This window comes from Nymphaea colorata, chromosome 5 (genome assembly GCF_008831285.2).
Source record: "Nymphaea colorata isolate Beijing-Zhang1983 chromosome 5, ASM883128v2, whole genome shotgun sequence".
NCBI classification, from domain to species: domain Eukaryota; kingdom Viridiplantae; phylum Streptophyta; class Magnoliopsida; order Nymphaeales; family Nymphaeaceae; genus Nymphaea; species Nymphaea colorata.
Genome location: NC_045142.1, coordinates 13,587,602 through 13,614,453, shown reverse-complemented (window position 1 = coordinate 13,614,453; position 26,852 = coordinate 13,587,602). Strand labels below are relative to the sequence as shown.

Sequence of the window (26,852 nt, the reverse complement as noted above, 5' to 3'; positions counted from 1 at the left end):
ATGTTAAATCAATTTCAAACTGTTGCCTTGTATTCATGACAACTTTAAACTTGAAATTCTGATTCCACTTATACGTTCGAAATTCAACTTGAGACGAGAGCAAGAATGTCCTCAGAAAAAAAAGGAGTTTTGCATAAAGTTCAATGGATGTCAAAAGAAGCATACATAAATCGGAAACTAACCAAGAATAAATGATCAGTTACACTGACCAGCGGAGTGCGAACGATGCCAACCCACCCAAAAGAAGGTAAAAGTATGTTAATCTAAAAGGATGGTAAGATGAGACCAGGTAAAGCACACTTGCTAAAATATAAAGATCCAAAATAGGGTAGTGCTAAAATTATTAAATTCATTTTGATTTACAATTCATAGAAAATAACAGCCATGCAATTCAAGAAAAAATGCTGAAAAATCAAATCTGCTGCTTATTTTTCGGGATAATGCTTGCTTCTAGTTCTCAGTAAACAATGTTAGTGTTGGTATCTACTTTGTACTTCACCTAATTTATAGAAAAGATAGCAGTTACACGTGGTGACAACGGTTCTATAACACTCCAGGCCTCACCTGGCAGAAAAAGAAGTAGACTCACAGCTGAAGCAACCTCACCAATAAAAATGTTTCTGCAGGGCACATAATGTGGTTTTGTATACTGGGGCTGCTATAACAGGCCACATAACCGAGGCCTGGAACAGAACTGCCTCCCATTGGCTTTAACCAAAGCCATCACTCCAGCAGTCAATCCAGCCCAGAATACTGAAGAAATGAAGTGTGGTGCATTTCGTCCAGCTGCTTGCAAGCACAACAAAGTCAATAAAAGGATTAAATTCAAAGTTTCAAACGAATAATTCTAAAAGTGGCATTACCTTGATTAAGTGTAATAGATGTCAATGTAACACCACCGATAAGTATGGCTGATGCTACCGGTAGATACTGGGAAATGTGAAAAAATGAAACTATGTCACAGAAGAGCAACTAGAAATTCAGGAAAATTCATAAAAGAGTTGCTGAACAGACTAGGTCTCGTTAATAAAATGGAACTAATGACAGTTCATACAATATTGCCAGTGAAAACATAAACATCATGCCAAAAAAGGGGGAATATGATAACTCACCGAAAGTGATTCAAACCCATTCAGCTGGAAGGGAGAAGGAACACTTTGGCTGACCACATAATGGCCACTGACTAGATCCATAGCATCCTGAGAGCCTCATTAACAAGTAACAACACATCATCACAAGTAATTGTGAGCAACCACTGCTTTGTTATAAAAAAAAAGAAAAAAAGATCACCATAAGTTTTTGGATCAAAACAGTTGGTAAGTAAATAGAAGGAAAATAAAATGTAGGAACAGAGTAAGCATACCTGACGGACGCCATCACGAAAATTGTTTAAATAATAACGTGACAAGGAATTCAATCCATCATTAATCAAGCCAGGCAGAGTTTGCTTTCCATATCTGAGGAGCACAGGAATATGCATCAGATTTTTCAGGGAAAAATAGACAAGAAACTGTAGCCATCGGCAAGTTATAGGCCATCCAGCCTCTTGTTGTATACAAAGTGGGATAAATTTTTCATTTTTCCTTGCAGTTCTCTGAGAAGATTAGGTCATTGATAACTGTCATTATTTATGTCTTCTTTTGCCTTAGAGCACTTATTATGAGACCATATTCTTCTGTGTATTTACCTCTTGTAAGCATTAACCCTCAAAATTTAGCCTAGACTGAGAATTACTTGCGGCAACAAGTTTGAGTATATCAGGGATTAGAAAGAAACCTGCCATACCTAACCACATCACGCTTTAGAGCATGTGAACCGGAGTACTGCAGACTAATATCATCACCCTGTTCAACCCATGCTGAGAAGGTACACAGACATCAGACTCAGATGCAAAAAGTACTTCTTAAAACAACAGTTAGATCAAGACATACATATTTTGAATTTTTCAAGCATATCATTATGTTCGCTATCTGTTGACAAAGGTGCACCCATTCTTTGCAGCTGCAACTTTAGAATTTTTTCAGCTATGAAGCACTACAAAAGAATAAAATAGTAACGTCAGGCACAATCAAACCAGTACAATTAGATATTATTCAGGGATTTCTCAAGAGATAAAATTTGTGTTGTATGTGTGATACTAACATCCAGGCTATTCAAGTCCATTCCAAGTAACCAGCGAACAGAAACTTATAGTTTAAATAAAATCACAAATGTTAAGTAGAGCTGACTATAACATAAAGCTTCATGGAAATGAAAACTTATTCCAGTGCTTCAGACAAGTAAATGTACCCAAATCGTTATTCTTTGGGCATATAGTGAATGAAATGATTGCAGATTACCCAAGTTAGAAGATGCACAAAATCAAGCAATATAGAAGGGTCTGTAGATCCTACAGGCCACTTTATGCACAAGAGAGCCAGAATACCATTTCTTGTTTACTTGCACGAATCTCAACTTAAATCACATCAAAAGCTCCATTGAATAGAAACCATAATCCCTAGCCTTTATATTTGGATATGGTTGGTGATTCTAACAACCAAAACTGGCTTTGCACTTTCAAAAACTAAGCATATTTCAATATTAGTAGCCATTGTTAAAGAGCATTCTCTTGCAATTTGATCATTTAACCAGCTTTTATGCAGCCCAAGCCTGAAAAATTTACAACCCAAATTCAAACCCGCAAAATAAAACAAATACATTGTTTTGTTCAAGCTTGAGAATTACATGCAGAGGAAACACAGCTGTGATTTACACAGCCTGTGTTTTCACCCCTTCTAGGGAGGGGCAAGAACAGGAGCACTACAAGTGGATTTTATATGAGCTTATCAATCTAATTAGATCAAACGGCTTAGCCTAGTCCTTATCAATCTGGCATACAACTTTCTGGCAAATACTTGCATCTGTATACACACACACACACACACACACACACATATATATATATATATATAGGAAAATTGAAATCTGCTGGCTGAATGGTGCTTTAACCAAAAAATCCCTCCTAATATATATATATATATATACTCTACTACCCATACATGCAACTACATTAGAGTGTATCCCAGCTAAATGATGCTTTAACCAAAAAAACCCTCCTGATAATTGAGTTTTGCAATATTCACAAGTAAATTTTAATTGATCATTCTCCTTCACCCCTGTGCACAATTTTCATCTAGGAACATTTGAAGCCATATCTTCAGAAAACAGGAAATCTACGCGACCTTTAGAAAAAAACAAAAATCAACAATGAAAGTGAGAGATGTTATACATTTTGTAGGAGAAAATCAAAACCCATTTCTTCAAATGCAATCAACCTTTAAAACACAAATCTTCCTTCAAATCAATGTTGTCTCCCACAAATTGATGATTTCTCCCTCAAATTGTCAAGAACACCTCCCCCCCCCCCCAGTCATCTCCCAAGAGTGTCTAGAAATGAAGGGAAGTGATGGTTTTAGAATCTTTAAAATCTAAACAGAAAAAAGGGACCTTCATTTTCATGCTCTGACGCCATACCAAAACAGCGCATGTCCCCTTGTTTTGCACAATATAGGGTCTATGGCATGATCTGTGGAACACAACCCTATCTAGATACGAAGATGTATCATATCACTTTCTTTGATTGATATAATATTGTATCTTATGACTCTACATAGTATGATTATTCAAGGTTGAGAGAGAAAAGAAAGTTTTGATCTTTATTAGCCCTAGTTCCATATTGATGAGGGTTAGGGTAGGCTGAAAAAAATAACAAACTAAGTCTACAAAATACACAATAATAAATAAAGTAACTCTCTGCAACTTTTACCAGATTACTAAAAACCTCTACACTACCTAGATGTCAATCATGTTCAGCAACTAGTGATGGGCAGTGGCTTTGTAAATATATCGAGCACTTGTTTTTCTGAGGTCACATGGATTGTAAATATAACTCATTCTTCCACCATGTGTTGAATATAGTGGCAATCAACTTCTATATGCTTGGATCTCTCATAGAACACTGGGTTGTCAGCAATATAGGTGGCAGTCTTATTATCACATCTCATCTTCATGGAAAGACTACAGGGAACACCCAAACCTATGATTGTGGACTTTATCCACATCATCTCTGCCGTAGTCTAGGCCATAGCCCTATACTCTGACTCTACAATGGATCTAGCAACTACAATCTGCTTTTTACTCCTCCAATATACAAAATTTCCACCAACAAAAACACAAAAGCCCGTTCTGGACTTCCCATCAATAGACCCCATGTAGTCAACATCTGAATAAACCTATACTTTCAAAGATGTTGCCCATTTAAATAATAGTTCTTTACCAAGTGAGAACTTAAGATATTTCAGAACCATCATCGTTGCATTCCAATGCACCTTATTAGACTTGTCCATATATTGACTTTGTTAGACTTGCCCATAAACTGACTCAATTCGCCAACCGTAAGGGATATATTCAGCCTGGTTATAGTTACATAAAGGAGTTTCCAAATCAACGATCTATAAGATTTACTGTCCACCAATTCAGACTAGTTATCGTGAAAATGTACTCTAGGCTTCATTGGAATGGTAGATGGTTTAGAACCCAACATCCATGTTTTCTACAATAAATCAATGTATTTTCTCTGTGAGAAAACCAAACACATAGAAGGTGACTGCCACTATATTTGAGACATGGTGGAAGAAATCTACAGTCCATGTGACTTCAAAAGATCAAGTAACTGATATATTTATAAAGCCTATTCTCATCATTGATTTTGTTTTTTATCTTAAGAGGCTGAGTATGATTAACATCTATGCTCCAGCTTGAGGGAGAGTATCAAAAGTTATTTATGGGTAGTTTAGAGATTTTTTACTTATTTAATAAAAATTGCAGGGAGTTACTTTATTATTATTACATCCTTGGTAGGTTAGTTTGTAATTTTCTTTAGTCGATCCTAACCCTCATAAATATGGGATTAGGGCTAACTCCCAACAATACATATAGACATGTTTGTTGATGCATGTATATAAAGCCCAATCTTGGCTTCTCTAACTTGGTTTCCTAATGGCTCATGCTTGGCTCATATTGCTGCATTTATTTGGTTTAGATTTAGCCAATTCCTAAACACCCCTTCTTCATTTTGTTTGGCCAGTTCACCAGGCATAATGACATCTCCACGATTTATGAAGTAGCATATTCCCCCAATGTCAATGGAATATCAATAGTAAAAGTGTTTTCAACTTATTATAAGATTTCTTTGTTACGAAAGACAGGTGGTCACATTATAAAGCCACTATAATCAATCCCCTCCAATCTATTGCCTGCATCCCTGATCATTTCTGTTATTTCCAGAAAAAAGACATTAGCATACCTGTGTAACATTTGTGCGATCAAGACAATCAATGCAATTAGTCCTGACGACACCTTGCTGCTCTGCAATAATCTTCCTCCCTGAAGTTGCTAAGAAATATCTGCTCAGCTGGCAGTAACATATTATATTACTGGATCTAGATAAATAATCACAAAGCAAATAAAAGGTAATCACTTAATGCTGCTGCTAAGACACTAAAGAATATTACCCTTGATCCTCTATGTCTTCAGCAACTTGATCATATAGAAGTTGTAAGTTGTCAAAATTTTCCTTCTGGCAGATGTCATGGAAATCAAAGGAAACATACCTGAACACGATGCACAATTATGTTGGAATCAAACATGAATTAGTACATTAATCCTGCAGTGTACAACAGTGTGAGATAGTGTACAACAGTTGGAGATAGGTGCGCATCAAATCCTTGACAAGAAAAAGAAAACAGCTAGATGAATGTAAAAACTAATTCACCTAAAACATATTGTATTCGAGCAATCATATTCCTTGAAACTAATTGACTTTGTCAAATACATACTTATTGGATAAGGTAGAGATTAGGTCAAATTAACTTTGTCAAATACATACTTATTGGATAAGAAGTACAATCCCTCAAATCTTATCATTGCAGATGGAGTAAAGCTTGTGCAAATAACAGAACAGAAAACAAAACAAAAAAAGTACACTAGAAATTCAAAAGGATGTAGGCAATTGTTAAGTTGTAATGTGTGTGTGTGTGTGTGTATAGTATATACACCTTCGTAGTTAAAGGTGTGACTAATCAGGCACCTAATTGTGCCTAGCCTCTGGGTGGCATCAATATTGATTAGGCAACTTACCTCGTCAAATTCCTAACATGCCTAGCAGGTGCCCAACTGGGTCAACCATGCAGAACCAGTTTTTTTTTCCTTCTTTTTTTTTGGGAAAAAGCTGTAAAGAAAAAGGGCAAATTGCACTCTGCTTTTTGTCCAGTGTATTATTAAGAAATATTAGTAGAGATTAGGGCTCATGTCTCCTACTATTGGAGTAGCAGCCTTGACATCTCTTCATCTTCACTCTTGGTTTCATCTTGCAGCATGTCGTTGTGGTTATGAACTCAAAATCTGATAAATGGTAGTGACGCACGTGACCAAGGGTTGATATTGTCTCATCCAGGCTGTATAATCAAAATTCTGTATCAATCCTAGTTGCGGCAGCCCCTTGTCATCATTTTCTTCCTAATTCTTTCCTCCTTGCATAATAAATTGAGGCAAGGCTGAAATTGATATTCTCAAATGCCCAAAAAGATATATTGACCCTTATGAATTGACATATAAATTGAGACAAGACCAATACCTCTTATGGTTTCAAGTTTAAAAATCCTACTTATTTTGAGCTGTATCACCACTTAATCAACCCAAACACATCATATGTGAAATTTTAGTGATAATAGGTTGAATCTAATCACCATAGCCTTAATCCTGTAGAAAAGATAGAGAAGGAGACAAGAGAATGCAGGAAAAAGAGGGGTAGTTGTGCTAATCAGAAACCTCAACCTTAATTTGATCATATTAAACCAAAGATTTATACTTGGGGACAAAGCTGCCCCCTTTCTTACATTAATAAAGTACACATGACATTAGTAAACAATTAAAGCATTTCCTCAATTAAAAACCTCACGAGTCCCCCAACCTGGCATGTTTGTATCTAGACTCAAACCCAAACACAACCTCCATCTTAACACCCTCCCTAAAGTTGTACATGGTCCTGGACCATGGACAACTTGATCCCAAACAACAGAAGTGATGGCTTATCAATCCTTTAGTGATTAAATCAACAAGTTGATTTTATGTCCAAACATGATAAGGCTCGGTTTCTTTATTCTCGACCTTTTGGTGTTGATCTATCTCAAAATGCTTCATATGACTGATGGATAGGAACAAAAGCTATGTCGATGGCATTCTAATTATTACACAGCAATAAAGATCGAGTGATATTTTCTCCTAGGTCTCCCAACAAATGTCAAACCCTAATTTTTGTGATATCAAGTTGAATCTAATCACCACAGCCTTAATCCTGCACAAAAGATAGAGAAGGGGACAATAATACAGGAAAAGGAGGGGCGCCTTTGCTAATTGAGCTGTCAACCCTAATTTTATCTATGAAAACAAAAATTTACACTTGGAAGTCAGAACAAAACTGTGCCTTTCCTAGACTAACAAACTACAACATGCCATTAGTAAACAACTAAACCACATGCTCAATTAAAACATGCACCCCAAACCTGAAAAATTCCCCAACCTGATGTGTTTGGATCTGGATCCGGATCCAAACATGTTCTCCATCTTAACAATATGTTCTTTAGACAGGCTGGCAAACTAACATGATGAAGCTGTCCATTTTAACTAGGCAGAGCTGCAGTTCGTTTCATCTATATAATCGAGAATTAGCAACCTATTGTGCAATCCTACTCTGACAATGCACAATGTTCATTCTGCACCCCACATTTTTAATTAGGCAAAGAATTGTCAAAATAAAGTCAAACATCTATCTGCCACTTAGTTGCAGAATGTATACTGCTCAATATAGGACAATGTGCACTTGTCATCACCTCACATGGGAAAGCTTTTCCATCTCTGTTGCAAATGCAGCACTCAATTTACCTTCATCTCCACTCTGCAAGTATTAATTTAATAAAATAAAATTAATTACACCACCATAAGCAAAAGAAACTAAGAGAAATTCCTTGGTAGAGTGTGGCTGGATATTCATAAACTTGAACAGCATAAGTAATTCATCTACAAATACAAGCATGTGGCCCTTCCACATGCTCCTATAATTTTTAAACTCACGTGCAACATAAGTTAAGTAATTAAGGTGCACAGTTATACTTTAGTTCACCGTGGACAACTTGACAAAAATAAGTGCATAATAAATGTATACATTAATGTATACATAAGCATATGCATATATGTATATTAGTATGCATTCAAAGCATAGCCACAAGTAGTGACATTTTCAAAAATATTACGACATAAACAAAAAAAAATTGACAAAAATGATGTTAAAAGACGTGAGAATTTGAAAAAAAAAATGTGAAAATAATTTGTTGTGTTTTTATTGAGATTATAGCATATTTTTCTGTTTATTTTTCATTCACAGCGAAATTTTCACTATTTCATTTGGTTTAGACATAAGAGGGAGGTCACAATGCATCATTCCTCCAGCGCACAATACTTTTCCACTTTATGCCAACAGAGGAGCCCGCAATGCATGATTTACTTCCATTTACTTCTGTTTTAGAGTTTAAATTTCCCTTGTACAGTAAAATTTAAACCTTAAACTTCAAGCACAGTATTTATCATCATTTTTAACATCATAAAAATATCAACTTTATCATCTTATTTGGATATTTTTTTATGTCTTCCGATTAGGGTTTCATTTATTTATTCTTTTTACCTTATCTTTTGAATTTTTTCATTTTTTTAAAAAATGCCAAAATTTTCCGAGATTTTCCCCAAGAAAACAGCTTTGCCAAAAAGGACCCTAGAAAAACCTCACCAATAAAAACCCAAAATGATATTTGTGGCTATGATTCAAAGTAAACATTTACTATACATAAAATGTGTTTTCTTTTCTTCCTACCAATGGAATTAAATTCCTACATGAAAGTCCCCTTCAAAAAAACAAAATATTTTATGGAGAAATAAACTAGTTAACATGAAAAAAAGAGAATGTGCTTGTAATTCATTTGACACCATACTGCAAATCATAAAGGCATACTAACTATTCTTTCCTATAAATTCAAACAAAATAATACAAATAAAACTCAAGCAAATTCCTTAATCTGTTCTTTTGAAGAAAGAAAGAATTCAACAAAAAGAAAGTGAAGAAAGAACTCAATATTTGGTAACACAATTAATTAGTTTAAGTGAAAGAAACATCATCTTATTCAATAAACACAGTACTGCAAATCTACAAAGGATTACTAACTATTACAATCCTACACATAATCAAACAAACAGTCTCCAGAATGCTCAACCTAGCAAGTTTGTCCTTAGATGTTGTGAGACATTCAACAAACTCAAAGATGTCAAACAAAGCAACTTGAAAATGGACATGTCAAAGAAAATAAAGAAAATATATCAGCCATGAACTAACATGCAATTGATAAGACGTGTTGAATCTGGACTCAGTCATGATCCAAATCCACATGATGTCATGTGAACTTGGTGTATATATGTGGAAATAACTGTAATATTATTCTTGCAATAGGAGTATTATTATTCCATGTTTTGGTCTATGACAAGGAAGTACATAGAGCCATGACTCTTCTGCATCCCCTTCATCTTCTTCTCAATATTTCTTGCAAACATAGGTTTCAATGATTGTTGTTCCGTATCTAACATGGTACTAAAGTCACATTACACTCAAAAGGCTGGAACCCAAGGAGATCTGTGATTAATCGCCAAGGAAAGCCCCTTTCTTCAAGAGATCTTCTTTGACTCTTCTTCTCAGTTCTCTATTGACTTTCTTTCCAAACATCTATGGGAAACCCATTGTGTCCATTGCCAAAGTTCTCACATGTTTGGTAAATTTGACTAATTTTTAAGATCTGTTTATCAAACTTCATCAATATAAGTTGAGCTTAAATGGCATCGATGTTGATAACTGTGAAACATGCATACGGTCTTACCTACAAGGATGACTTATGGTTGAGGTTGAGGAGGACACAATTTTTGAGAATGTAGAGACCGCTAGGCGCTAACAGTATGGACAAGAGGTTACAGGTAGTTTTCTACACCAAATATGCCACTAAATGCAGCAACTGCAATAATAAAAAGTGGACGCATCAAGATTGATTGCTGGTTTATCCTCAAAATGAGGGAAACAATACATGCAAAAACTAGGAAGGACTCTGAGGGAGAGAAAACCTAGACAGCAATTCATCTAAAAGACGATGTTGATAAGCTCACAAACTTACCTTGTTATTCCAGTAAAAATAATATTGTGATTAGAGATGGAACCCACCATTTTTTTTCTCACAGTAGAAATGCTATCATTTACTTCCTTGATCCTCAATCAATTTGTCTCACAATTGTTTGCTCCTAATATTAAAAAAAAAAATACATTGTTTATATGTCCAAACTCTATGCTTACTAATTTTTCTGTCGAGCTCGCCCACTTTTAATGTTAGGATCTTCAAAGGAAGGAAATGATCACTAGAAGAGAGAGAGAGAGAGAGAACATGCAGATTTATGTTGTTCTCGTCTAGAAGTCATCATTTAAATCTTTTGAATCTTCTTCTTCAAGGGACATTCGTGGTTTTCCTGTGATAATGGCAAAAACCTTTGAAATACTCTCACACTTGGGAATTCAAGACTTACCTATGGTCAAGAAAGTAATTGGTTCAAGATGGACTTACAAAATCAAGACTGAGAATGGTGGGACCTTGGAAAGATATAAAGATAGGTTAGTCGCTAAAGGTTACACTCAAGCATATGGAAGTTGCCCCAGTAACTAGGATGACCTTAATTTGAACCGTTATTTCCATAGCTGCTGCTAGAAAATAGAACATCTACCAAATGGTTACAAAAGACCGCTCTTTGAACGGTTATTTGAATGAGGAAGTCTACATGGAAATTGCTGGCCTTAAAACTCAACAAGGAGGAGTTCTTAGTGTAAGGAAAACCTTACATGGTCTCAAACAAGCTCCCAAAGCTAGCTTTGATAGAATTAGTAATGCTATGAAAAATTTAGAATTTACCTCCAGTTACACTGGCACTGCTCTCTTTGTTACAAATTCTGATGTAAAAAACATTATAATAGTGTATATTGATGATGATATGATCATTTCAAGAAGAGATAAATTTTAAGTTAGTCAAATCAAAAAATCTTTTGAAGAATCAATTTGAAAAGACTGACCGAGGGTGCTTGTTCCAGAACGCCTCATCTCCAAAATCTGTGATCTCAAACACATTGTCACCATAGTCGGCATGCTATTGGGGTGATCGACCCTTTGTCCTCACCTGCGGGCACTCCTGATGAGTCTGCCCCTACTGCAACTGACATCCTTGAGCTGCTCCTGGCAATCTTGTTGAAAGGGACAGGTGGCCGGGTGGTGCCTGTGGTACAGCTGGTCACACCTGACCGGGTGTGGTATGAGGGTTATGGAGAGAGTCTGGGTTTTATGTTGGTCCAAGGTCAATGTGTGGCACTCAGTAGGGTCCAAGACAATAACTGAGGCTTGATTGAAGGTAAAATGGGTGGCCTAAACAAATTAAGGGTGTAGGTGGGGATGATGCAAGTATTGATAGCCCGAGGAACCGAACCTCGAGTCCCCTAACTATTGGTCATATCTCAATAAGGATAGTTGGAAATTCAAATCAAGCCTTGCAGAGGATGGGAGCCAAGGTAGGAGCTCGAGTTGTGGTCCATAGTAGGTAAGTCTGGTCCCAGCCTAGCTCAAAGTGAAATGGGGGTAACATTGGGATCCAATTTTGGCACGAGTGGTTTTGGGATCACATATCTGGACATGGGCAAGTGCCCAAGATCAAGTTCAAGGGTAGACATGAGCCCAATCCACTATAAGTGGCTTTGGAAAGGGGTTAAGGATCCAAATTATGGTTCTCAAGCCCAAGAAATGGCTCCAAAGGCCCTGAATTGGCCTGAACAAGTCGAACTGGGTCAAGAAACCCGTCCCAGTTTGGAGGAACAATAGAACCCAGGCCGGCCCGACGGGTTTCAGCTCCCAGTCTGACCCAGGAGGGCGTTGGGTCCCCGCTGATGTTCCCTATGCATTAGGTACAGGAGCATCAGGTGAGTCTTGATGCCGATCAAAGAGTCAGCGGCCCTGGCCCCCAAGGAGCCACCAGCAGCTCACCAGGAACCGGCGAGTTATCGCTGGGGACCGCCTCGGCCCGACGGCAGCCCGAATGGTGGGTGGGTTCAACCTCTACCCCAGCCCCATGTCAGCCTCTGGGAACGGATCAGACGAACGTTCCTAGTAGTGGGAGGACCCACTACCACCTTCGCTGAGGTGTAGGTGGGTCGGAGGTAGTTGGCGAGCCTTTTGCAGCAATAAAGGAGGTGGCAGACCTCTTCTAACACGTGATCGTCCCTTGGATTCCCAGACATCATGGAAATCGAGGAGGCAACCTGGGCTTTGATACCAAATGCAAAGGAAAATATGGTTTTTTCTTAATCAACAATTAGCCTAAAACAAAAGAAAAAAAACCTTTTTAGGAGGCTTAAATCCTAGATCAGAATTGGATCCTGAATCCACTAAACAAAAGGGTCCAAAATTCCAAATCCAAAATAACATCAATATCAAATAAAACCACATCTAAAGCCTAACTAGATCCAAATCTAGGATCCCATCTATCACTAAACCACACTGCATAAATTCTTCAGGTACTAGGCTGTGCTTCATATGAGCATACCATGACCTCTTTCTCAAGCACTAACATCAGCAGAGTAGTAAAAGTTGAAGCCAATAAAGAACTGAGCGAGAAAAAGTAAAAAAGAGTTTGCTATTTCAAAGTCACAAAGCCTAGGTTGATTGCCCTTTTATTCAAAAAAATAAATCTACAGTTCCACTTTCTGGACACCCATACAGACTATATCTCAGATTTGTTGAGTAAGCCTACCTTATCAGTCAAGTCAATAACCAAGATTGATCCATATCTTTGTGCAAGATCAACAAAATGGTGTTCCACAACTTTTGACTGCAAAATGTTAAGTGTATTAGCACAAATAAATGAATCATGCACAAGCTAAAGAAAAAGAAGGGCCAACATACTGTTTCGACATGGTTAATTATGTTGAGCCTTGGCTTGTAACTCAGATCTACAATCTGCTCCCAAAGAAGAGGAATTGACCCACGAATCTATAAGAAAAAACAGTCATAGCAAGTAGAGTTATAAAGTTTAAGTAGCTCAAATAGGCACATCTTGCTTATAAAATTGAAAAAAGGCTGAATCTAATTTTCATCATGTATTATTGCCCATCACAAATAGGGAAGAAGATTTAATCCTTTTCTCTTACACTATCAGGGCAAAATGGTGGAAAACTTTATCTAGAAATAGTGCACAGGAAAATCTTCCAACAAACATTAATGCTACATTATCCATGCACAAACACAACACCAAAAACTTGATGGGCAAAAACTCAAACGTGTGCTCTTTCATCCCAAGTCTAGATCAGCAAAAAGTGCTAACAATCATGCGAACATGCAAATGCATAACCAACACACGTCATACACTCACACTCAAAATAAACAAGGACTACCTGTATATATGCAGCAACCAAACCATCAAATTGTACTATTTGTTCTGTCTCTACAAAGTTAGCAGTGTCGCCTTCTAGATTTGCTCCCCTTCTCCACATTCTTGTACCTAAAAATACAAGCTAATGAAATGCTGAAATGCATCATTTGAAAAAGCAAAGCATATCAATAGGCCACTGACCCAGACGTCTTGTGCATCTTCTTGAAATTGTAGTAATCACGATAGGGGAATTTTTTGGTGTAAATTCAATATGCTGGAAGCTTGAGATTGTTAAGTCCAACATTAATCATATCTTGACACGAAATTAAACATTAATGCTAGTGAAGAACTTCCCAAGAAATAATCATCAGGATATTTCCCTGGACTAAGGGAATGATAAATGCATCAAGCTGCACAGAAGAGAAAAAGTTGTCAAAAAGTTGTCAGCTGAAATGCATAGAAGGGAGACAATTAATGATCATGAAAAACATGAAATTATGAGCTGATCTGGTAGCTATATGCCCTAGATTGAGTAAATATCAAGCTTGTTGAATGGAGCAAACCGTTAAAGCACAATGTGAATTACACGACCGCAGGCTCCCAATCGCATACTTTAGTTAGATTCCTGCTCCTTCGGAGTTAAAACTTAAACACAATGCTGAACACACTTATAGCAAAAATGACAAGGTTTAAAGCCTGCTTTGAATTAGAGCAACTAAAGGTCAAACAGGTACTTTACACTGAAGCTGAATTATACAATGTACTAAGCCAAACAAGGACAACAAAGGTCTAGGCTTGGCTCAGCCATCTCCACTTCTATTTAGTTCCCCTATCAATTGTGAATAAAGGAGATTAATATAAATGCCATAGGTGCTGCAAATTGACACTGTATGTTTCTTTTGTTTGTAACAAGCACAAGTACATTTTTCTGTAGGAAGAATGTGTAACCGTTGTTTCTCGATGAAGCCCTTAGCATAATACTGGAGATAGTGCAGATAGGTCATACTATTATTCTGTCTCATTGAGTATAAAGACCATATAATATGTGCAATACCTTAGCTTCAATCAGATCTTCCATCAAACTTTTATTCCAGACATAACGTGGATCAGCCTGCATGGAGCATTCAATGATCTGTTAAAAGAATTCCCGAATTTAATTTTTGGGAAGGTGGGTAAGCATATGGTTTGACAATTAACATTCTAATCACTGGTTTAGTCTACTAGGAAAGGAAAGTTTGGTTTGTATATTTGGTGTTCAATTGCAACCATTGTAACAAGCTCTTCAAGGATGTCGGCACATCAATGTCACACCCTTGGCTGCTGGTGCAGCTCTAACATGCCAAATTCAATGAGAACTGTGTCAGATGCCATCAACTGCAGCCACTGAAATTTGTGCGAGTCTGGTGTGCATTTGGTCTTAACTTTGACTCGAGCTTGCTGTTGTTAAAGGAGTCATAAGTACACCAAATAGCTCATTTTCATAAACAACTTATATCATGTGCTTGCTATGTAGCATTTCTAGTTTTCTTTAACCCCATCGGTGTAATCCATTCTTGTTTGGAAATATATGTTCCACACTGTTAGTTTCTTAAATAGATGTTCCATACTTCATTAGTTTCTTAGGTTGATTTATTGCTCTGGATGCTTTGATAGTGAGAAGCATAGTGAAGTAGAGAAACGTACTGCGGAACATGTTCTCAGGCGATGAATGAGTTGTATGTCTGTAGGAACATAAGAGAAAATGAAGAGAAATTATGGACATTTAATCTGCAATGTGGAAATAATGTGCTAAGTTATTGAAAATTATATTGTTGGTCAAAGCCCTGAGATGGGTTGTTTCTGTTTTTATTTCCATAATGCCCACGTGTTACATATATTTATATAAATACAGACTTTTTAAAACTGTCTAAAAATTTCTAACCCAAAATATTAATCCTTCTAGCCAAATGTTTGATTATATATATATATATATAGCCACAAATATCATTCTCGGGCTATTATGGGTAAGGTTTTTGTCGGGTACTTTTCAGTAAAGTTGGCTTTTCCAGGAAAAGCTAGAAAATTTTCTTAACACTAAAAAATTCAAAGCATTAGGGACAAATAAATAAGTGAGAAAATAATAAGAAGGCATAAAATATATCTAGTTAAAATGATACAAAAGTAAGCATCATACTACATCTAGGAGGTCACATTAAATACCTAAAAGAGGAGAAAATAAAACAATGAAGCAAGTTGAAAAATTGGAAACAAAAAAATGAAAGAAAACAAATGAAAAAATCGAGATAAAAACGTCATAAATTGATTTTTACCTTGTTCTAAAAATGTCATGCATTTTTTCCATTTTTTTCATTAATATCATGATATCGTGATATTTTCGAACATATCATGACATATTATATATATATATATATTTCAGATTTAACCCATATGAGTAGGCAAAATTCCATTTTTTATAACATATGCATTTTATACACAGAACTACCTATAGTCGGACTCATCATCATATATTTAATGGGCTCTCCCAAGTCCCAAAAGCTACATAAGCTCTCCTACGTGTATATATAATGGGCTCTCTCCTTTCATAAGACATGTCCATGCATTTTAAATGATATAAATAAAGTGACCTTTATTACTTTCTGACTGATATACACCTTTTAAGCGTTACTAGTTTGTAACTTTGTACTAAGCAAGATCAAAAAGCTGCTACATTATGTATTTGGCATACCAGAAGCCTTCTCCTTTGGGATATTAAGAAGGCTTCCACTTTTACAGCATGAAATGAAGCTGACATTGAAAACTGTAGGTTCCTGCAGTTTGATTTGTATCATAACCAGAATTCCCACACACATAAACTTCATGTGGTTAAACAGGCCCCTATGTCATTTGACTTTCTTTCTTCGTCTCCTGTTAAAAGAAATTTTGTGTAACTAAGCATGTTCTTGTGGAAAAGGTTAAAAAATAATAAAATATATTTCCTGCCGTGTGATGACGCCAGAAGTACATGGAGTTTCACAAAACCACAGCATGTCAAAATAGCCTTTTTCAGTTCCTCATTCCAATTACCTATGGGCATCATATCTATCGAACAAATGATACTGACCAAAAAGTGAGATGACTAAGGAAAAACAATTAGTTCCAGGTTTCCATGTCATAAGTTTATCATTTTGTATATCACCAACTAATTTCATCAAGCATTAAATCTGTCACATGAATAATACCTGTTTCCATAGTGGTTTGAACACACTTTTTTCAGCTAACCTGTATCTCCTTTGCAAACTGTAAAACAATAATTCTGATTTAAATTCTGCTGATGAAGAGAGCAGTTCAGACTTTATATTAACATTCACTTGTAAAATACAATGCAATCAAGACTATGGATGACTTATGCACTTCAAAATGAACGAACTCACTTCACTGTCAGGTCAACTTCATATGAGTAATATAATCCTGGAGTCAATTCTACCGTTTTCAGCAAAGTGGTAAAGTAAGCCTCATCTCTTTTCTGCATGTAAAGTGTGACAATATTTAAATTGGCAAACTATAACACAAACCGAAATAGAACATTCGCTGGCAGTGTCTTATCCTAAGAGATTTATGTATAGCTTGAACTCCAAAGAAACCTCTTGGTAACTTGAAAGCTTCAAAGCCTCATTGCAAGAAATGAACTTCAATGATGTCACTTGGAAGATATGGTGACCAAAATATGTCCCCACTTGCTTTGTTGAAGTTATTACAAGTACATATGTTCCTGTGCAAAGATATATCCAACGTTAGAATGCTTTCAAAATAAACCTTACCATCTACTCCACGAAATTGTTAGAATTTAAAGATTAGACATTATGTAAGTATACATATGTATATTTCATAAATACTGTCATACATCTAGTTTCATGTATGATTTGTACATATGAATATCTATGTATGCATAGGTGTTTATGTATTTTATTTTATTTGTTTCTTTTTCTTTTTTTATGTACCTTTTTTATTTCTTTTCTTTTTCTATTTTTACTTTTTCTTATTTTGTAAAGGGGAACTAGCTGTTGGGCCAGCTTCCAACGGCTAGATTTCTAGCCGTTGGAGCTGGCCCAACAGCCAACTCCTCCTTCTTCTCTCCCTTACATTGTACTATAAATAAGGGACTGTTGTCCCTTGTTTTGTTAAGGCTTTTAGGCCTCTCTTGTGTTCTCTTCTTTTGAGATTAATATATTTATCTTCTCCTCAAGTTTGAGGTTTGGTTGTGCATTTACCTATTGAAGGTGTTGGGATCTTCGATAGTGTATCTCTTGAAGTGTTTTCATTCTCAAGATTGGGACTGATTTACATGGTATCAGAGCAAGGTTTTGGCTCTTTGTCTTGCTGTCTTTCAAGCTTGAAGATCCCTGGTATTTCTCTTCCGTTGGAGCCGTGAAGCACTCCAAGTGTTCGATATATTGCTGCTTTGAGTTGACACAAGAAGGTGTTGTTATTTTACTGGCCTCTTTTGGTGATATTTATGACGGGATAAAGCTCCCTTGGTGGTGAAGATTGTGGCAGTCTTTGACGCGTCAAACACTTCATTTTGTGTGGCTGTTTTTCATCCTAGCACTACCTCAACGTTTCCTTTACAAGGTACACATTATGGATGAAAGAACTTCTTCTACTCCTCTTCCTAAATTAACTTCATCAAATTATATTTCTTGGGCAAAAACTATCAAACATTTTATTAGAAGTAAAGGCCTATGGGGACTTGTTGATGGGTCTAAAGGTGAACCTCAATTAGTCCTCACCAAGACCATAGATGGTAAAGCCCAAGAACTAGATGGAGTTGAAAAAGACAAGGTTATGAATGAATATGAGAAAAAATGGAAAGAGTGGAAGATAGGACACCACAAGATTATCACTTGGATTATTGTTTGTGTTGATACTACAACCATGGGCCAAATAGCAAAACATAATTTTGCTCATGAAGCTTGGGAATTCCTCAAGAAAACCCACACTATGAAGGATGTGGCCTACATGTGCAATCTTCAAATGAAGATTGCAAGTCTCCAACAAGGGGATAAGTCTATTAAAGAATACGTTGGAGAAATGGAGCAATTATGGGACGAACTTGCTCTATTTGAACCTGAATGGTATGATCCAAGAGACATTGGAGTTAGAGAAAAACAAATCCAAAGGGAGAAATTTTATAAATTCATTCTTGGTCTTAGATCGGAATATGATGGAGTCAAAACTTCCTTGCTCCATAGGCATAAAGTGCCATCTATGAATGAAGCCATAGCGGAACTTCAAATGGAGGAGAATAGACTCAATTTTTCCAAAGATAAAAGTGAGAGTGTTCTTGCTACCTCAAGACCCGGTGCTCATATGAGAACTTATAGGCCTCCTCACTTTAATCGAAACTATGAGCATAACAATAATGGCAACAAGAAGATCATATGTTTCCATTGTCAAGAAGAAGGACATACTAAACTTAGATGTCCTAAATTGAGGAGATTTGATAAAAAGACAAGTGTGGCTGGGACAATGTATGAAGAAAGCAATCGATTTTACCTAGACCAACTTGTAAGTGCCCTCCAACCAAAGCTTATTGATGCTCTTCAACCGCTTTTCAAAGGAGGAGGGACTTCTCCAATCTCCGGAGCAACGGTGGCATCTACATCATCAAGTAAGTACTCTTGGATTCTTGATTCCGGAGCTTCATTTCATATGACCCCTTGTAGTTCTTTACTTACCGAATGCACTAAGGAAGAAACTTGCCCATTTGTTAAAACCGCCGATGGAACTCCTCTTGAAATCAAATGTGTTGGGAATATTGATCAAAATTTTAATTCAAAAGTTTTTAAAATACCAAAAGTTAGATTTATTCCCAAACTTAACTTAAATCTCTTGTCGGTTTCTCAAATAACAAATCATGGATGTGATATTATCTTCTCACAAAATAAATTTTTGATACAGGACCATCTTTCCAAGAAGACGATTGGGGAAGGTTCTAGGAAAAATGATCTCTACTATGTTGATTTTTTGGATCTTTCCAACCCTACTTGCAATGTAGTCAAGAAGAGTGACATTCAAGTTTGGCATCAAAGACTTGGGCATTCAAGTTTAGGAAAAATGTCTTGTATCCCTTTTTTGAAAGAGAAATGTAAAGAAATGATCTCTTGTGATGATTGTATTAAAGCCAAAATTAAGGTTTTACCTTTTGGAAATAGAAATTTTGTTGCAAAGGCACCTTTTGAATTAGTGCATTCGGATGTATGGGGTCCCGCTCCTAATATGTCTAAAGGTGGTTTGCTTTATTATGTCATTTTTGTGGATGATTACTCTCGATATGCTTGGGTTTACTTTCTTAAACGTAAATCGGAAGTCTTTATGAATCTTAAAAACTTTTACAACATGATCAAAACTCAATTTGATGCAAATCTTAAAATTTTTAGAAGTGATTCCGGGGGAGAATTCATTTCCAATGAATTTGAAGAATTCCTAAAGGAAAAGGGAGTTATACACCAAAAGTCTTGTCCAAAAACCCCCCAACAAAATGGAGTTGCCGAAAGAAAACATAGACATATTCTTGAAAGTTGAAACAACAAGAGCTCTTCTTATATCAAAAAATGTTCCAAAAAATTTTTGGGCTGAAGCGATTCTAACATCCATTTACTGGATTAATAGAATGCCCTCTAAAGTTTTAGAAAATATTTCACCTTTTCAAAAACTTTTTAATTTGGAGCCAATTTATAAAAGATTCAAAGTCTTTGGTTGCAAATGTTTCATTTTAAATGACAAAAATGACAAACTTTCATCTAGGGCTATTCAATGTGTCTTTATTGGCTATTCCGAAACTCAAAAAGGATATAGATGCTATGATATTGAAAAAGATAAAGTGTATGTTTCAAGAAATGTGATATTTTTAGAAGAAGAAAATGACTTTAATGAAAATAAAACCAAGCATGAAGATGACTATTCATTTTTATGGATAAATGATGATGATGATGATAATGATGATGATGATGATGACGTTTTGCCTTCTTCACATGATGATGCTCTAAATGAGGTTGAGAGTACTCCTTTTAGATCTCCACCAAGAGAAGTTATAGTTTATAAGAGAAGGTCTCAACAAAACATCCAAGAGTCTCAACCTACTCTTAGGAGATCTCAAAGAGTTTTTCATCCACCTCAAAAATTTGTTTCCTACGAGTCTTTTTCCCCAAAACATAGAGCTTGCTTATTAGCTATTCACTCTCATGTTGAACCTTCATCCTATCTTGAAGTCAAAACTAATCCACATTGGATTGAAGCAATGAACAGTGAACTTAGAGCCCTTGAAGACAATAAAACTTGGGACATTGTGTCTCTTCCTATAGGGAAAAGGACAATAGGATGTAGGTGGGTATACAAAGTCAAGACTAGAAGTGATGGATCACTTGAAAGGTATAAAGCTAGACTTGTTGCCAAAGGATATGCTCAAGAATATGGGATTGATTACGAAGAAACCTTTGCCCCTGTTGCTCGTATGACCTCTGTTAGAGCTCTTATTGCCATTGCTTCCATTAAACAATGGTCGATATATCAATTGGATGTGAAAAATGCATTTTTGAATGGATACTTAAATGAGGAGGTATACATGGATTCACCCCCTGGGCTTGATTTACCTCAAGGAAAAGTTCTTTATCTTAGAAAGGCATTATATGGCTTGAAACAAGCTCCAAAAGCTTGGTTTGACATGTTTAGCAATGTTATGTTTAAACAAGGTTTTAAATCCTGCTATTCTGACACTGCTATGTTTGTTAAAAATACTGTTGTAGGTATAATTGTATTACTTTTATATGTAGATGATATGATTATTACAGGTAATGATGCCAACGGAATTATGCAGGTAAAGGATTTTCTAAAGAATGAATTTGAAATGACTGATTTGGGTAAACTAACTTATTTTCTTGGTATTGAAGTAGCTTATAGTAGAAAAGGATACTTACTTTCACAAATGAAGTTTGCTAATGACATTATAAACAGATCAGGAATCACTGATGACAAAGTGGTGGACACTCCTGAAGCCTTAGGAGTAAAGATGAAGATTGATGATGGAGAAATTCTAGAAAATCCCACTCCATTTCGACAATTGGTTGGAGCTCTCACATATTTATCCATCACAAGGCCTGACATATCACATGCGGTACATGTCATAAGTCAGTTTCAACAAAGACCCACTTCTGTACACATGGGAGCCGCATTGAGGATTGTTCGATATATCAAACACACAATCACTAAAGGACTTTTTCTATCCTCCTCATCAAACTTGAATATGATTGCCTACACTGATGCTGATTAGGGTGGAGATTCTAATAACAGGCATTCCACCACTGGTTTTTGTGTTTTTCTAGGTGACTCTCTTATTTCGTGGAGGTGCAAAAAACAAAATAAGGTCTCTCTATCATCAACTGAAGCAGAGTATCGTGCCATGGCCACCACCACCATGGAGATTGTATGGTTAAAAAGCTTATTGAAGGACATTGGAATTGACTTAAATGAAACAACCAAGCTCTGTTGTAACAATAAAAGTGTCATCTACATTGCTAGCAATCATACTTTTCATGAAAGGACAAAGCATATTGAAATGGATTGTCACTATGTGAGAGAAGAATATCTTAGCCGAACAATCGATATGTCCTTTGTCCCTTCCGAATATCAACTTGGAGATTTCTTCACCAAGGCACTTGCTTCAGCACGATTTCAGTTTCTTCTTGGCAAACTTTCGGTGATCACACTGTAAGTTTGAGGGGGGGTGTTAGAATTTAAAGATTAGACATTATGTAAGTATACATATGTATATTTCATATATAATGTCATACATCTAGTTTCATGTATGATTTGTACAGATGAATATCTATGTATGCATAGGTGTTTATGTATTTTATTTTATTTGTTTCTTTTTCTTTTTTATGTACCTTTTTTATTTCTTTTCTTTTTCTATTTTTACTTTTTCTTATTTTGTAAAGGGGAATTAGCTGTTGGGCCAGCTTCCAACGGCTAGATTTCTAGCCGTTGGAGCTGGCCCAACAGCCAACTCCTCCTTCTTCTCTCCCTTACATTGTACTATAAATAAGGGACTGTTGTCCCTTGTTTTGTTAAGGCTTTTAGGCCTCTCTTGTGTTCTCTTCTCTTGAGATTAATATATTTATCTTCTCCTCAAGTTTGAGGTTTGGTTGTGCATTTACCTATTGAAGGTGTTGGGATCTTCAAGAGTGTATCTCTTGAAGTGTTTGCATTCTCAAGATTGGGACTGATTTACAGAAATGCACTTCCACCTCAAAGGTATAGAAAATATGGAAAATCCAGCAATATAATGAATCAGCCACTGTTAGAATTTAGAAATGAAAGCGTATAAAGATGGCATATACATGATGCTCTTACGAGTGAAGATAGGCATCAATCTATTTCGACAATTTTCAGTTCTAAGACCATTATACTGTATAAGAGGGATATCCTGGTAGTGCTATCACCTTGATTGTTTGAAGCAAACTTCCAAGTATTTAATGAATATCATAACTTTACTATTTAGCTTCTTCACAATCTGTCTTATTCTTACATTAACACAGTAGGCTTCTACACGAGCAGGGTTAGAATCCACTCACGCACACTGAAACACGAAATTAGGGCAAATCCTCTCCTCAACGAGGATGTTCATCTCATTAGTCATCATAATCCTTTCGAGTCACCCTCCCAGAGTATATTGAGTGAATACAAGATTAGTAATAGAACCCGACCCATTTCCTGAGACAGACCTGACCTACCTATTGTTCTACTATTCCCCTTTTTATTTAAAAGACTCAGTCTTACAGTTACTACCACAATGAGTCAAACCAAAAGCGTAGGTGGGCCTATGCAGCATTAGGTAAAACTCTAAAATGTACTAATTAACACTAAACAGCAAAATTGAGGAAATACTAACTCTGGAAAATATATGGGTATCAACTTACAATTAAAATGCATGATTCCACTAACACGATAAACATTTCATGTGATAGTAAACATAATTAAGAAACATCACATTTAGTAAGCAGGTGTGTTCATCTAAAAGCACCTCAATGTTCATAGCAAAGAGCAAGTTTATGTATACTAATATTTCAACAGAAATGGCCAGGTGGGAAGCATAAGGAACCTTTCTTTACATAAATCATTTGGTTTACACATTAAGACTTACCAGCTAGTAGTCTAATTGTTCCAACAATACCAAAGATTGTCTGAATCTTCAATGGATCTCCATTAGGCAAGTCGTCTGCATTGCAATGGACAATTAGCAAAAATCTGTTTAATTATGAAGCAACAACTAAATTCATCAAGGTAATACACAGAATCTTTACTTGCTAATGCCACAAGCAATGAAAAGATATTTTGACAAATATTTGAGTCTGCATGCCAAGGTCATAGGATGAAAGGCGCAGTAGGAAAAGGAGGACAGCTTGTCTATAAGTCAATGAAAGTAGAATATAAGAAGCAGTACAATTGTTATTTTATGTAAAAGATATTACAGTTGCTAGTTGTTATTTTATCAGGCATGATATCTGTTTTTGGAACACTTACGAAAGGAATGCTAACATGTGCCAGTGAGACCAGTCAGAAGCATAAAGTCATGGTTTAGGCTAGAGTCTAGACTGAAACAATATTTGACTGTAGCTCAAGGAGATAGTGTCCATGTTTGCAGCTTCCCATTCCAAACCATCCCCTACCGTCTAATTGACCACAGTCCTTGCAATACCATGCGTGAAGAAACTAAGAATGGCAGCCTAGTAGCAATTTTAGTAAATTATGTATTTGTTCAAATTTAAGAAATGAGCTGCTTTGAGAAGAGGAGATGGTCCATTTGAAAGTGTTGATTACCAATTATAGCATTTGTTTGTACACATGTATATGCATGGCCAATTAACTCGCACATCTTCATAATTCACAATATCACCTTTGTCAACTAAACAAGTCTGAATTCTGAAAAATGTTTTCAGTTTCATCTTTACAACCTTACGGTAAAACCAGGGGATAGCATCAATGCTACCTGCCAATTTTGATGTATTGCATTGATGCTACCTACCAACTTTGATGTTCGAAAGCATTGATGAAGCATTGGGCAGTTTTAAACAAAGGTGCAATTTACTTTTCACTTTTGATGTGCAATTCACGCAAGTAGTTTGCAGCATCTGTTGTGAGATACTTTATTAAATTAGTTTCAGTTGCTTGACATGCAATATTGCCGATACTTCATATCAGATATCCACCTTAATGTGGTTAACAATGTTAAGGTTGTATGCAATTTAAAAAATTAATGGATGACACTTTTATGTTGTTAACTCTTGATTTAGTTAGATGCATTTATGTTGTTTATGTTTTAATTTAGTTATATGTGTACTTTACATGTGATTTTTGTGTCACTTATTATATAACATGTTTGCCTCTTCTTCCTTTCTTCTGGTTTTTATGAGTCATGATTTTTCTTTATTAAATTTCAATGAATGAATTAACTGTGCAGGAACGCACACCTTTCAAGAACATAAAAATTATCTTACAAACCACGATTAGTATCCCGTAAGAAAGAGAATTGGTGGAAGAGATGCTTGGAGGGTAAGAACATCATCTATTACAAATTTCTACTCAATTATACGTTATGTACTATGATAAGGCATTAGCTGTTCGTAAGGAACTTGTGTAACCCAGGTGAAATGATCCAACAATTAACAAGCAGTTGCAAATATTTAAAAGCCTAAAGGAAATGCGCTTATAAATTTTGAAAGTTATCGGGAAGTTATAAACTACCTAAAAGATCACGTCTCCAGCGAGCGTTTGACAGGAGCATTTGATTTTTAATGACAAATCTTTAACGAAGTTAGAGATGTGTTCTAAATAAACGCACCTTTGTACCAATGATAATGGAATCAATTTTTTTCCACCGCCGCCCCTTATCCATCTTCGAGCAGTAAGATGAGGTTTTAATACGTAGACAAGGTTTTAAGGTATCTAACTATGGTCCACGATTTCCAAAATCTTCAGGGAGAAAACCTAAATTAAAATCTACCAAACTTCAGGTATGATTTTTTTTACCTAAGGAAGAAAAAAGTCAACAGCCGAACTAATCGCAGCACCTATTTGGTTACTAGCGCTTGCACTCACTACTTCAGACATTCTACGCGTTGGAGAGAGAGAGAGACTCCCTCGGAACACCAACAAACGGATGCCCCTTTACACATGTCGAACCAGCTGGAGCATTTGGCTGTAAGCAAATGGAAGTGCCCGGTTTATCTGTCACGGAATCTAATGACGGCCTGCATATTCGCGAAATACGGGATGGTAGCTGATAGGCCAAAACGTAATAATTGAAATCCACCTTGCTTTCAAGAAGGAACACCAATAAGATAAACCGGGAAAACAACAGATTAGATACCTCAAAAAGTTGAGGGGAAAGGTGAAATATCCAGTTCACATAGACTCGGCCATAACTAATTCTTTATGTTAACGAAAGAGGAGAGAGAACAACCAATTCAATGGCACGGAAACAATTGGATCAAATAAAATGAACATTCATTTCTATCATAGAGGAAAAGCAACAAAAAAGCGCAACGAAGATCTACCGAGGGGCCCAATAACTCCGTCAGAGCGGCCGATGCAGAAAGGCTGAAGGGATTGAGAATCCGTTGGCCTTATGACGTACTTGTCCGGGAATTCCAGCAATTGCATTTCATTGCACAATCTAAAAGGTTCTCTGAGATTGGACGACGACGAAGACTCTTCCATCTTTTTATCCCGTCTCTCCTCTTCCATATTCCTCTCCCTTGGCCACAGGGCGATCAATGTCGTTCAGGGTCGAATAAGCAACGGAAGACCAACAGGAACGTTCTGCTGCGAAGCATCCTTTCTTCCTTCAAGCCGATCGTCCATACACCATAGGAGCAAACTCAGCGAGCGGCCCCGACCATGGAACTGGATGTTCCGTGCTGACGCCAGCTAAAAACGAAAAGGTATTCAGTTTTTCAACGAGAAGCGCCCCCTGGTTATGCCCTTGTAGATTTCAGTAATTTAAATGCCTTCTTTTTCCAAAATGTCCCCTTCTTATTTGAGCAATTCTTTTTGCTTCCCTATTTATGCAATATTGCTGCTACACGTCCCATCGTCCTTTTTCCCATCGTCTCCACGATGAAAGGGCTGGTCATTATGCAGCCCCTTCATATGCTAAGTATACTAATTTGCCTTTTCAGTGATCATATTTACATTTTTAAATGTCTTATAACTTCATACAATGAAGTGAAATA

The 26,852-nt window shown here is 36.4% G+C and overlaps 1 protein-coding gene across 2 annotated transcripts; it reads right to left on the bottom strand.

The window, feature by feature from the left end:
* Positions 1 to 311: 311 nt before the first annotated feature.
* LOC116254468 (phosphoinositide phosphatase SAC8) lies at positions 312 to 26,585 on the bottom strand. Of its 2 annotated transcripts, XM_050077937.1 has the most exons (20): positions 26,175 to 26,585; positions 23,762 to 23,836; positions 17,205 to 17,332; positions 16,995 to 17,086; positions 16,803 to 16,860; positions 14,639 to 14,695; positions 13,963 to 13,994; positions 13,786 to 13,868; positions 13,607 to 13,713; positions 13,119 to 13,205; positions 12,967 to 13,044; positions 7,929 to 7,993; positions 5,553 to 5,651; positions 5,345 to 5,444; positions 1,932 to 2,034; positions 1,786 to 1,858; positions 1,364 to 1,457; positions 1,113 to 1,199; positions 864 to 930; positions 312 to 786 (listed from the first exon to the last, which is right to left on the bottom strand). In XM_050077937.1, exons 1-20 carry the CDS (start codon positions 26,362 to 26,364, stop codon positions 659 to 661), a joined length of 1,803 nt encoding a protein of 600 aa, XP_049933894.1. In that variant the 5' UTR covers positions 26,365 to 26,585; the 3' UTR covers positions 312 to 658. The 2 variants fall into 2 exon arrangements, 1 of the variants encoding a protein (XP_049933894.1); XR_007573436.1 differs by lacking the exon at positions 312 to 786 and having other exon boundaries at positions 1,113 to 1,255.
* Between the last annotated feature and the right edge of the window lie 267 nt (positions 26,586 to 26,852).

Coding starts and splice junctions, on each gene's coding strand:
- LOC116254468 (XM_050077937.1), bottom strand. CDS start 26,364: ATGGAAGAGGAGAGACGGGATAAAAAGATGGAAGAGTCTTCGTCGTCG. Junction 13,206..13,606: donor TGGTTGCTGCATATATACAG/GTAGTCCTTGTT, acceptor TTTTTCTTATAG/ATTCGTGGGTCAATTCCTCT. Junction 13,045..13,118: donor TAATTAACCATGTCGAAACA/GTATGTTGGCCC, acceptor AACATTTTGCAG/TCAAAAGTTGTGGAACACCA.